Below are 12,827 nucleotides of genomic sequence, written 5' to 3'. Positions count from 1 at the left end.
CAAGAAATGTCGGGGGTGAAAGTTTAGCACATCAATCACTGAATCAATCTCGGAGGGAGAGTTTCTTAGATGAGCGCTGCAACAGCCGCAGGAACAGCAGTAGTAATCTAGTAGACGATGATGGGTTGATGTTCGAGCGCGAGAAAAAGCACCAGCAAGCTCGTATGCGCTTAATATTTGTTTACTCGTTGCATATTTCGCAGGCGCAATGTGTAGCCCTGATGAGTAGCAGCGCATAGTGACTTTTACTTACGTCCCCTTCTAAGGGTCTCCCTCTCTATACCATCAGTCCACAGTATCTATCTCACTCCGTGGGATCGTCCAAATTCCTGACCCGCGGTCGTCGTCATGCTACGGTAGCGGTGGTGAAGATGATTCTATGGTGCGTTGTTTTGATGATGTAAGGGAGGGACTTTGTAGAAAAAGAAGGGAGGGAGGTGGATTGGGACGGGGAGGGGCAATACGAGGTACAAGGATGGCGAGAAAGGGAAGGATAGACGATATGGCTGCTTAACACCATATTGGAACTCTGTTTTTTTTTTTTTTCGGGCGCTGCGAAGCTGATGCAACACCATAGCTACAAGAGAGCCAGCCATAGCTAGCTAGCTACTGGAGCTGTCCAATAAACTCATCTTCAGGTACGGCTCTATTTGCATTTGTAATCAGCTTTCAAAGCGAAGCAGCTGAGCTCTATTTCGACTTTTTGTGGGCAACAAGCAAATGATGTATAGCTATAGCTAGGCTCTCAGCGACCGCCCATAGCTGCGCAGGATTGCCATAGGTGAATTACACTCTAAGCATTCCGCAAGCGCCTTATAAGTTGCCGAAGAAGCTAAACTGATGGCAGTCTCTAGATTCTGTAAAAAAAAGCAATAGCGTAGCGTGACTGGAAGATCTTTTCGAGGTGTGGCTGCTCGCAGAAGGTTTGGTAGAGCAGTGAAAGTTGGTGGAAAAATCCATGGTGTAGCAATTGAGCGTGTTCTTAGCAGCTTCCCATGGACCCTTGGACTTTCTCTCCATATTCTAAAGACACACACTTTAGCTGGTTTTTTCTCAATTTAAGGGAATTGCTCTTAGAATCCATGGAATACTCCTCCTAGGTCTTGTTTCCACGGGAGCTCGGTGCGGTGCTCGTTTGAGTAGAGGTGGTAGAAGATTGCACCTGTAGTCAGTTGACGCTGTTCGAGAGAATAGTGCGGAAGCTGTAGACTGTGGAGGTGGATGTGACCCTTGGGAGGTTGGAAAGCTCTCATTTTCGAGGGGCAGAGTGCAGAGCAGCGGGTGGTGAAAGGAGTCCAACAAAATTTGTTGGGCTCAAGCTCACACCCAGGTGCTCAAACATGCACTGCCACCTACAATTGGATGCTACGTGAACTGAACAGGGGGCGCATCCCGCACCTGGATGTGCGCATCCACCCCCCATGGAAATAGCTCCCTAGTTCGGGCTCTAACATCAAGGAAATGGGCAAAGTTAAGTGTGAAAATAGGGAAGAAAGCCACTTTTGGGGAGACCCACCCACTCCCTTCCAATCTAATTTTGACCTCCTCTTTTGCAAAGAGCGTAAATCTTCGTTGATTCAATGATTTGGAGCTCTCTTGAAATTGTTCCCACGTCTTGCTTGCGTGAAAATAGTGTTGTTGTTTAGTCCATCGCGAGAATACCCTCTTAGCCCAGTAACTCCATGGGGACTCGTTGGCAATGAAGCCTCAACTCAAAATCCATAGAAGTTTTTTGCACCGACTGAAATTGAGAAAACTAAGCTAAAAATTTGTGTCTGGAGAAGATTTTGATTTATTTTACACTAAATTGAGAAAAACCAGCTAAAATTTTGTGTACTAGCTAAAGATTTTGAGAAAAACCAGCTAAAATTTCGCAGTCTTTAGAATGCAGGAAACCAGCCTCAGTTTTGGCACCTAATCTTCCTCTCGGATGCGACCAGGGATTCTCTACACACAGAGGGCAGGCGGTTTACCAGTTTCGTTTCTGTAGCAAGGAAGCAACCTCTAGCAGGGCAACCTGCAAATCTCGAGCGAGAATTTGCATACCGAACGATGTCTTGTATTTATTCGTGCGAATGGGGTCGTGACCAAGGGAGATAGATAGATGGCCCTATTGTGTGCAGCTAGATGTGAAAATTTGGGGAAGGATATGGGATTCAAGGGTAGTTCCAAGTAACCACAACTAAGAGTAACCAGAGCCAAACAAGAAGTACTCACGAGATTCCAACTGGTGTCTGTTTTTCAAAATGCCGTACTCTGAGCACTGTGAACAGCTACTTTTAGCTGCTGCACTAGCCAAATATGGTTCAATGGTTCAATGGTTGCACCCCCCACGCCTCCTCTGTCAAACACCTCTCTGTCTGAACGGTGTATGGACCCCAACTCTACTCACACCTTCCCTGGATGAGTCAAACATTGGGCCATATCCTTGTCTCCAGCGCCCTTCACTAAAAAAGCCTAAAGAGCCTCCTCTTGGGCACCACTTCAGACAAGAGCACCATCAAGCCATGAGAAAACAAACAAAGTAGAAGCCACCAGCCACAGCTGGTTGCCATCTTTCATTTTTCCACCCCCTCGATGTTTCCTCCTTCCCTCAGACCTTCTACTTCGTCCATTCATTCAGCATCAGTACCATCAAAATCAACAACAGCATCAATGATCAAAAGTTATATCAACCGCTTCCCTCAGCAAAGTAGCAGCAGCAGCTGAGCAGAGCAGAGCATAGCATAGCATAGCAGAGGAGCCCTCATCACCCACCAGCCAGTCCTCTCTGGGAAGCTTCCCTCCAGCCACCATCTCCTTCCTTCCTCAAATTCACAGTGCACACACAAACCTTTCTGATAAGTACTTGCTTGCTCACTCAAAAGCCCTCCCCTTTGACTCTGAGAGAGACCCTTGTCTTGTTTTCTCCCTCACCATGTCCTCCCCACCCCTCTCTGACACGCCCCCTCCCCCCCCTCCCCCCATATTCCCTGACTCGTCCCAGGTTCTTCTTCCCCCCCCACCCCCCCTCCAAAGCACCTCGCAGCTCACAAGCCCAGTGTGCCCCTAATCATTAAGAAGGGTCAAATCATCCCCCTTCTTCTTTCCCCTGCCCCATCTGTTGCTTTGATGCCCAATCTGCCTTATACTCTATCACCGTAGTGCTTCTTCTTCTTCTTCTTCCTCCTCAGTCCTCAGTCCTCCCCACCCAAAAACAGTTTTCCTCTTTTCTCTACCCCTTTCTTTTCAGTCCCTGTTTCCGAGAGCCTTCCGATCCCTGCCGCCCTTTTCATGGCCATTGCCCTCTCTCTCCCCTGCATCCTGATAGGGACAATGGTACTAGCACTTTGACACCTACTTCTAGATTCCAAAAGAGTGTCTGCACAGAGAGCGAACTGCGTTGCAGGCGGCCGTAGTACATACAGTTTCCCTCTTGGCTGTTGTTGGGTCAGCCATTTATCGTGGTAATCAACATCATATATACTGAGTGTTGGTGCTGTGCCGAGGTTGCGCTTCCCGATCGCCAGGGTCGCATTCGTATCTTGTTTTCATTGGGCTCTCATGGTCTTCTCATCACACACTCTCCTCGGTCCGGACGATTGGCCGATCAAAAGCCCACTTTTGATCGAGACTCCAGCAAGCCCAATTGTGTCTTCCCCGCAGTTTCTCTAACTTCTCTGTACAACGCTCACTCTTCTCTTCCTCACGAGGTACAACGTGGGTCTCTCTCTCTTGTTCCTCCTTTCGCTTGTTTCTTCACGCTGGCGCTGTCCTCTCAGAGCCGCTATAATGAGCAAACACAATTGAGTTTGTGGGGTTTCCTTTCTAAGATATATGGCAGGTTGTCTGTACCCAAAATGTGGAGTGAGCTTATCGATTTCATTTATCTCATGTAAAACGACCCTGGAGTCATCCTCTTTCCGCCATAGTCATCGTCTTGTTTTGCCTGCCGTGGAAATTTTTTTGTTCCGAGCTGCACGGTCTTAAAGAAAGTCTCCCCCTTCTTTGTGTGCGACAGTAGGAGACGGTCGTTCTGCGGGATGCTTGCCAAGTTTTTAGTTCTTGAGAACACTGGACAGGCAGCATAAGCATGACACTTCTTCCATCTTCAGCTTTCCGATCCGCTGGACGATTAGGAAGAAGGCGTCTCAAAATTGGATAGACAACCTCTTTGCAAGGCTCAGATGTAGAGTCGTAGTACGGGACTAGGAGCGGGGGAGTAGGAATGTGAGTAAATTTGGGCGATGGCCCGTCCCGTGGTAGTTGCAGGCATACGTTCGATTTGTCAGCACGCTTGCGCTTAATACCAAAGAACGACTTTCTTCCAAGCACAGTTTGGCCTCAACCGCTATCTCTGCCTTGTAAGAATAAATGCTTTCGTCTGAAGTGTTCCGATATATGTGATGCAGGCAGAAATCCCACTGTGTGGGACCTTTATTATAGGTGTCTGCTTCGGGAGGGTGTAGCTTCCATTGATGACAGAACGAGCTTATTCCAAATACTTTCTCGTCTTGGAAAGACTTAAGATTCTAGTATTTCTTGCTTTCTGTTCTTTGAGCTTCGAATCTGCTGCTTTTATGTTTCAGTCATCTCTAGAAACGAAGCTTGCCATATATGAATATTACACACATTTTGGTGTGTCCGTTGTGGGAGCAGCTTTGTTAAAAATCTACCCTGCACAAGCGTCAAAATTAAATCCATATCTTCGTTGAAACGTAAACAGGCTTTAAATGTTACTGAAATAGCTTCGATGACTAACGCTTGTCTTTGTAGATATCTGACTTAGAAATATTGCTAGTTAGAAAAATGATGTTGAATTTCAATTCCCTTCGTCAGAGCTATAAAATGCCCCACATTCATGATAGGAAAACACGTATCATTTTACCTGTGTTTGAATACGAGGTGTATGATAATAAGTGGTCATCCTACACAAATATGCTTTTGGCCTGAATGAGTGAGGAACACGACGTCTGCAAAGTACATCAAGCGTGGGGGACAATTGACTCTAGGTGAAGTCCAGTTCCTACTAGAAACAGAGCAGGCACGTAATTTGTGGATGAGGCCAAATGCCTTACTAATTATGTATAGTGACTGCAGTTGTAGCACAGCACTGTCTCCAGAAATGTAACTATGAAGTTGTAAGATCGGGTATGGATCTGCTCCATACCCCATTGACTGTTCCTTGTGTACAGGCATGGGGGTATATCTCGTTTAAGGTCACCTGTGATTTAATGGTTCTTGAATTGGTTGGGCAGGATCCAGGCGTTTGTTTTTTATCGTGGTCTGAAATATTGGATAATGTCCTTGATATTAGGAGACCACATGATGGCTTCTGGCATGTCTCACAGAGTCAACAATTATGATGGTCTCTCCAATGCAAGCAGCCAGTTCTATTGCATTTCTATTTAGTATCGGTCTGGCTTCCAGATACTTGTTTCGACACGAGTGTACAGGGATACAGTTGGCTAGACCTCCCAGACTCAACACCTTGTGGCGTCTGCATTTTGTTGAGAAAAAGCTACTTTAGTAACAACTTACCGGAATAGAGTCAGAATGCCCCAATGGATTTGTTGCACTTGAACATCACCTATCAGAGAGTGTTCTGCTCTTGCTTTATGTAATCACAAAATTTTACCTTCATTCAAGATAGTGAAAGCCATATTCCTTTGTTTTCTGCCTCTGGTTTCCACAACACAAGGGCTTGACAAGCAGGCCCTTCGATGAGGCTCGGATAATCATCAACATTACCTATTCAAGGTTGTATAGTTAAGAAAGAAGCCACATGCAAAGACAATGCACTACTCTGCTTATTGATGTCGTAGTTTTTATATAAAAACATTAGGGCTCGATGGCCTTTGAGGCTTACCTACCCAATCTTCTTGCCTTACGTAGAGTCTTGACTTCTACTTTCTCGATTGGGAGGCCTTGTGGTACATCAAAAAATATGGAATTTTGAAGATCTGTATTACCCTCTCGTATCTCTATGCTAATTGAATACAGCTGGGACTCTCTGCATGCCCCCTTTAATAGATTGTTTTTGGAGGTCTGCACGACCCTTATTCGCCTGCTCAATCATGGCAGAAAATATTAATGAAGACTTATGAAACGCCCTTATTTTTAAAAGTAAGTAACACCACCACATGCCCCTTTAAAAAAACAGACAGCGCTTTCAGCATCTGAGATCACAATCCCATACCTCTCAACATAGCTGTCCATCGTTTAAGGACCCTCTTGGACGAGAATGTAATATTACTTCTGCTATAGTTGTTCCTCAAATTGATACTTCTAAGAAGTGGTATCATGATGCCAATTTACTAAGCTTCCCATGTATAACTACCCAACACCTCATTTTAAGAGTCAAATTTGAAATTTGCGTTTAATTGGAGCAATCTTATAATAGTGGGTAATGTTTCATTTTTACGTTAACTATTACCAATAACACACAAGTGCAGCATCATTAGTATTAGAAACATTATACATCACTACTACATAGTCATTTTAACATTGTATCTTTACTACAAGTATGATACTTTTGATGATAAAAGGTAAGCAGAACCTTGAAATGAGGGAGAAATTTTACAACACATGTTAATGTGTGCACTTTTGACTGGCCTCTTTATATTCCCATGGCATTTTTGTTATTTCTCTAGATATACAAAATGGTCCCGTGGGTGAATCAAAACGTCCAGTAATAAATTAAGGCAATGGATGGATTGTGGTGCTTTTCCACCTCTTCCTTCAAAGAGACCTTCAACCCTGGATGATGAAGCCTAAAGTAGCCTGATTCTTGCCATGCTCAATGGCTGCATGGTCATGTTTCAAAGACTATCCTACGACTTGGCCCGACATGGCTGAACTGGCCTCTGAAAGTGTGGGGGACGAGGGTGAAACTGAATAGTGATCTTCATGCTGTAGTATATACCATTCCAAATCTAACTTAGATAGAAAGAAAATGGTTTTTCACTTTCATATGCTACCTGTTCAGGTGGAGCACCTGTAAATTGTCTTTGACACAGTTTTCTGGACCTCATTTGAGATATAATCATTTACCAAAAGCAAAACTCACAATTTGTTGAAATTTTTTGCAGGTAATGCATTTCAGAATTATCAGCCTGCAGATAATGGATGGTTTGATGCAAAAGCAATCTCAAGTTACCCCTGAAGCCTTCTTGCATCATTACTGTGAAAAAGCTCCTGGTTAGTATCTAGAAAGTGCTGAATAGCTCTCTGTTTCCTTGCATGGCCACCTGAATTAAATATGCATATTATTGAGGTGTAAGGGCAATTATAGTGGGGAGTCTAATCCTGATGTGGAGTCTGAATGTCTAAAGCATTTCTATGTCGTTCGTTTTCCAGAAGGCTGAAACATCGCTTTATTGAACATCACAAATTAGCTGAGCCTGAAGAATATGAACTTTATGAAGAGCAACAATTAAAAGAGATGGACAGTTGCAGGGTCCAAGATATCCAGGAATTGCAAGAAATGAGAGGAAACCTATTCCATCAAAGATCATGAAAATGATCACCATCTGAATTCTCTCCAAACAGTGTCACCTGAGAGTGCTCCATGCCACATGTTTGGGTCTCAACATTGTGTGAGCACGAAAGTACAAGCTGTCAATGAAACGGTGGTATCAACTTACCCACAGCAGGCCATACTACAAGGAAAAATTCAAGCGGAGGTGCCAACTTTTGAAAGCCATATGATACCATCAGATAGCTTTAATTTTCATACTGGAGCTGAGTTGTTAGCGAAATCAAGAGAGGGTGCTACCTATCTACCCTCACCTGCGTCAGATGTATCAAGTCAATCGTGTGTGACTTCTGTTAAGACAGAACTTTGGAGTAATACAAGTGACCAGTTAGAATTTCAATATAGAGTCAGTCAAAGCTGTCAAGAAGCATCTCCTACCAATGTCAACAGATTATCTACGTCTGGAAGTGTTGCTAGCAGTTTTGTGATTGATTCCGGGTCCCCATCAAGACAATTTGCAGCAAACATTGGCAGAGGTGCAATGGCTACTTATCTCACTGGATCGAATGTCCAAGCAGCTGATTCAATGCAGACTCTCTATCTCATGAACCCAAGCTATCCTGGGTATGGTGATTCTTCCAATACAGGTAATATGGTCCTAATCAGCCCTACTACAGGGGCAATGGGTCATGGAAGCCCACTTGGCAATCCTGGACAACAGCAACAGCAACAGCAACAGCACTACAACGGATACTCACTTCCCTCTGCTCTGACACAGTCACATTTATCTCAGCAGCCCCACATGGCTGCAATATCAAACACGAATATGGGACATCAAAATACATCACCAAATCTATTTGCAAACCGCGTAAATAGCCATGCATATCACTGGAATGGAGGAAATGAGCTGTCATTCATTCCTTCTAGTGGTGTGACAGATGATCATCAGTCTTTGGCAAGTCGGCTTAACTCGGTTGATGGGGGACAGCAGTCAACCTCTGACATGTCTCATTTTGGTGTGGGGGGTCTCTCTCATTCATCTCTGCAGCAGGATCAAACATCGTTGATTCCAAATGGTGTTGCACTTGGCTTAAGCATGGAAAATTTGCAAGCTTCCACAGGTGCTGGTCAGATTCTCTCTCTCTCTCTTTCTCCACAGCAGCCTTCAATGATCCAGTTACAGTCCTTCCCAATACAGCATACTGAAACACCTGTAAGCAATTGTCAAGGGTTTTCAAATGCAGGCATGGACAGTAGTACGAGCAAGGGAGACCGATTTGCAAACAAGTGCATTGGAAGCAGTTTGAGCTCCTTCAAAGCCTCGTCCAGAGAGACAATGCTAGGAACTGGATTTCAAAATCAGCTCAATGGTGCAGCAAGTAACAGACAAGTTAACATAATGACAAATGCCCCAACAATGGCTAGTTATGGCTCAAAATATCTTAGAGCTGCACAGGAATTGCTTAATGAGGTGGTGAGTGTTGGAAGAGGCATAAAGAGCAGCTCATCTAAGCGCACACAGCTGCAGTCTTGGATGGGGCCTACCTCTATGAGTGATGGCTCTTTTGCGAAAGGCAGAACTTTGGTAGAGACTACTGGAAAGGACGGAGAACCTGGGGTTAGCTGGACCAGTGGAAAAGATGGCGATCCCACAGTCACAGCCATGCCCAGTACTACTGCAGGTAATTCAGAACACAATACTGAAAATATTGTTGAGCTCTCATCGGGAGAAAGACAAGAACTCCAAATGAAGAAGGCAAAGCTCATGGCAATGCGAGATGAGGTAAGAAGGTATCCACAGTTTTATATTTAGAACCATAAGATTTACTGGCACATAGTAAATTTTTAAATCTCATACGTTTTTCGATTCCTTTAGAGGCAAAGTTTGTAAGAGCCAAATTACAAATGCAACGTATTCTTGAGAGAGTTTTTAACATTGGGATGTCCAACAATGATTCCTTGATGCTGATTTATAGAGGCTTCCTTGAGTGCTGCTCATTGTTAATGAATCTATTTTTCATTGTACAGGTCGATCGGAGGTACAAGCAATACTACCATCAAATGCAGATAGTTGTGGCATCCTTTGAATCTGCAGCTGGTTTAGGTGCAGCCAGAACGTACACTGCACTTGCACTTCAGACTATTTCCAAGCATTTTCGCTGTCTAAGAGATGCAATCAGTGGTCAGATTCGTGCCACCGGCAGAGCTCTTGGTGAGGAAGATATTGCAGGACTAGGGAGGGGAGAAACATCAAGGTTACGTTTTGTTGATCAACAATTGCGCCAGCAACGTGCTTTGCAGCAGCTGGGGATGATGCAGCAACACGCTTGGCGACCGCAGAGGGGTCTTCCTGAACGTTCTGTGTCTATTCTCCGAGCTTGGCTGTTTGAGCACTTCCTTCACCCGTAAGTTCTATAGCTAGAGTGTTTTCACTGTGGCTTAGTGGTTTCTTTTATCTTTCACCAATCAAAATGTATGCCTTAAAGCTAAGTTGCAGTACTTGTGGACAACCCAAACCCTTGTATGTTAGGTGGTTCTTTTCAGTCATTGCTAATTTTCTTGGAAAATTCTGATCTCAACCTCCCAAGACAACAACATACTGGGAAGCATACAATCTATAACCAGCATGTTCTTTTCACAGAGAGACACAAACAGCACAAACAGAGTCTTATAGTCTTTAACCATGACTGGGCTTTTGAATCCCTGAGGCAACAGTATTCTTTTAAGTCTACCCAGATGATTAGTTACACTTTCTATTTTCTTTGGTTGTGGTTGAGTTTGTAGGAGGGGAACCTCTGCCTAAATTATTTTTTGTCTTCTTAGGTACCCAAAAGATGCCGATAAGCTTCTTTTGGCCAGGCAGACGGGGCTTACTCGTAGTCAGGTAATTTCGTGCAGAAGAGTCTTCATCTCTTATACATAATATTAGTGTTTTGAAGAAGCAGGCAAAGTCAGGAAGTCCTCACTGTCTCCTTTGGAAAATGTTTAAGGTGGAGATCTTGCTGGGATTGTGCTGGCAGGTCTCAAATTGGTTTATCAATGCCCGGGTACGCCTTTGGAAACCGATGGTTGAAGAGATGTATTTGGAAGAAACGAGGGAGGGAGAGGCAGAAGGAGCAGATAAACCAGCTCAAGACGGAGGAGAAAATATGAATAAGGGGGCAGGGATGATAGATGGTGCAGTAAGTAGCGAAATAAACAAGGCTGTGAATCAAGCTAAGATATCCGACAGAAACAATGAAGGATTTCCAGAGCCAAAAAATGCAGCAGACCATGCTTCAGACATACTACAAAGTAGAAAATTGACCACCTCATCATCTGATAGTTTCTTATTTCTTGACAAGGAAGGCATGCGGCAAAGTGTTAAAAAAGCTAGGAATGGAGTTCAGGATTGTACTTCCCTGTTGTCCCCTAATTCTAGCACAGGCGTGGATCACAAACCTGATGAAGCTCGTGGTGACGATGTCTTGGAACATGACATTAAAATCAGGACTGAGGACAGGAACAGAGAGCGCTATGATATGCCTCACAACGGCCTTGTTCAAGCAGACCATCAAAACGTTGGAGGTTATGCATCGTTCCAGGTTAATGGCTTGAACAGCTATTCGCACGAAGCCCTTGGTGCAAGGTATGCTGCTAATGGTGGGGTGTCTCTCACACTAGGCCTGCAACACAGTGAGGGGTTGTCTTTATCAGGAGCCCAACAGCAGTATGCGCACGGAAGACAACAAGGAGGGAGTGGTCCAGCCGATTATTACAGTCTGAATGAGAGTGCAGCTGGATATACCAGCAATTACGATGCTATGAATTTCCAGAACCGGAAGCGATTTGCAACACATGTCCTTCATCAGGACTATGTTGGCTGAGGGGCACATGTCTTTGTTTCCTCAGTCTTGCAAATGCGTAGAGCTATGTTTAATAGAGATTGTAAGCAACCCATCAATGTATTTTCCACAAAGATGTAAACCCATTACTTCGTTGCCTTCTTGCCTTTAGACAGAGCATCGCCACCATGCTAGAGCAATCTGTTCCTGACCCAATAATATTGTAAATGTAGTGCCCTCTCTATTGGGTGTCCCAACTCTTGTAAACCTATTCCTAAGATTATAGGCTAGAGAGCGTTCCCTTGCTGCCCATCTTGTTTGTGCTGTTGTTTCTGTTAGGGCCCAGCCCCGATCAACAGGAGTGGAAGGCCAAGCTAGAGTTCTATGTAAAATAAGGAGCTTGCATAATTGCCCAAGAACATGTAGAACAGCCCGCTGCATAATTTGCAACAGATGTAAATTATTCTATGGCAGCTATTGTATCCACATGGTTACACGTGCACATGATAGTCTTTTTCCCTACAACAAAACAAATTCATATGCGATGACGTAAAGAGAGAGAGAGAGAGAGAGAGAGAGAGAGAGAGAGAGATGGTCACATTGTTGCACATGTTGGGCAGAGTGACTACAGCAAAATTCTTTACAATGAAAACATCTTGTAAAACTTACTCTCACTTCCCTCTCTCAAGGTTCTATTGGAGTGGCTTGATGAAGATAACTATGACCTCGCTTATCTCTTCAGAAAGGACTTTTTCATGAATCAAGTGATAATGCGATCAATGTGTTTGGTTCTAGCATGAAACACTAGGTTATTTGCCAATTAGATGTTACTCATTATTAGTATAGAGCACTACTCATATTTATCAGAATAGAGCATAGAGCATTGTAGGGTCTCCAGATAGAATCTCAATCTTTGATAGAAGCATTTTGAGCCAAATTGCTTCACATCAATGTTTGCCTTGACAAAGCTCTAGAGCTAAGATGGAAGTTGTATCCACCTTATAGATCTTCTATCATTTACATTTCTGGCTAATTGGCATCAGTGTATTCATGGAAGTGTAAGTTGGATGACTTGGCATAATGTAATCCATAATCCGATGTACCCTGGCATAATGTAATCCATAATCCGATGTACCCTGTAGATATTTGAGTACTCTCTTTGCTATGATAAATTGAGTCTTCTTATGAACTAACTAAGAATACCACGAGTAAGAGACATCAGACTGGTGATAGTCAAGCAGATAAAGTTACTAATGAGCTATTTGTATAAAGAGGATCTGAAGTTGGAGAATTACCGAAGTGGTATCAATATGATGTTGCATTCCATAGTATGGAATGGCTTGCAGTCATGTAGATAAAATTGCGTAAGTACCACTCTGTACTTGCCCTGGTTCTTGTGTCATCCCTTCATATTTCTACTACAAGAAAATCACGGATGCCTCCCATATCCTTTCTGTAAAACTCCTAGGTGAGCTAGCTATATTCTTTTGAGGTGAGATGTTCGTTGGAATCGATGATGAACAAGTCATCAACATAAAGAACTATTA

At 43.8% G+C, this 12,827-nt stretch overlaps 1 protein-coding gene across 5 annotated transcripts; it reads left to right on the top strand.

Annotated features, from left to right (window-relative positions):
- Nucleotides 1–619: 619 nt before the first annotated feature.
- LOC147884749 (uncharacterized) lies at nt 620–11,746 on the top strand. Of its 5 annotated transcripts, XM_087397415.1 has the most exons (7): nt 3,009–3,692; nt 7,071–7,179; nt 7,339–8,577; nt 8,701–9,239; nt 9,485–9,861; nt 10,280–10,340; nt 10,477–11,746. In XM_087397415.1, exons 3-7 carry the CDS (start codon nt 7,557–7,559, stop codon nt 11,320–11,322), a joined length of 2,844 nt encoding a protein of 947 aa, XP_087253541.1. In that variant the 5' UTR covers nt 3,009–3,692; nt 7,071–7,179; nt 7,339–7,556; the 3' UTR covers nt 11,323–11,746. The 5 variants fall into 5 exon arrangements, with proteins under 5 accessions (XP_087253540.1, XP_087253541.1, XP_087253537.1 ...); XM_087397414.1 differs by lacking the exon at nt 3,009–3,692 and adding an exon at nt 620–638 and having other exon boundaries at nt 7,339–9,239; XM_087397411.1 differs by having other exon boundaries at nt 7,339–9,239.
- Nucleotides 11,747–12,827: the final 1,081 nt, after the last annotated feature.

This window comes from Dipteris shenzhenensis, chromosome 26, assembly GCF_047967505.1.
Source record: "Dipteris shenzhenensis isolate YYH24624 ecotype China chromosome 26, Dip_SZ_1.0, whole genome shotgun sequence".
Lineage (NCBI taxonomy): Eukaryota > Viridiplantae > Streptophyta > Polypodiopsida > Gleicheniales > Dipteridaceae > Dipteris > Dipteris shenzhenensis.
The sequence above is the reverse complement of the archived record's forward strand: the minus strand, read 5'-3'. Positions and strand labels throughout refer to the sequence as shown.

Coding starts and splice junctions, on each gene's coding strand:
- LOC147884749 (XM_087397414.1), top strand. CDS start 7,557: ATGTTTGGGTCTCAACATTGTGTGAGCACGAAAGTACAAGCTGTCAAT. Junction 9,240..9,484: donor TCATGGCAATGCGAGATGAG/GTAAGAAGGTAT, acceptor TTCATTGTACAG/GTCGATCGGAGGTACAAGCA. Junction 10,341..10,476: donor CGGGGCTTACTCGTAGTCAG/GTAATTTCGTGC, acceptor TTGTGCTGGCAG/GTCTCAAATTGGTTTATCAA.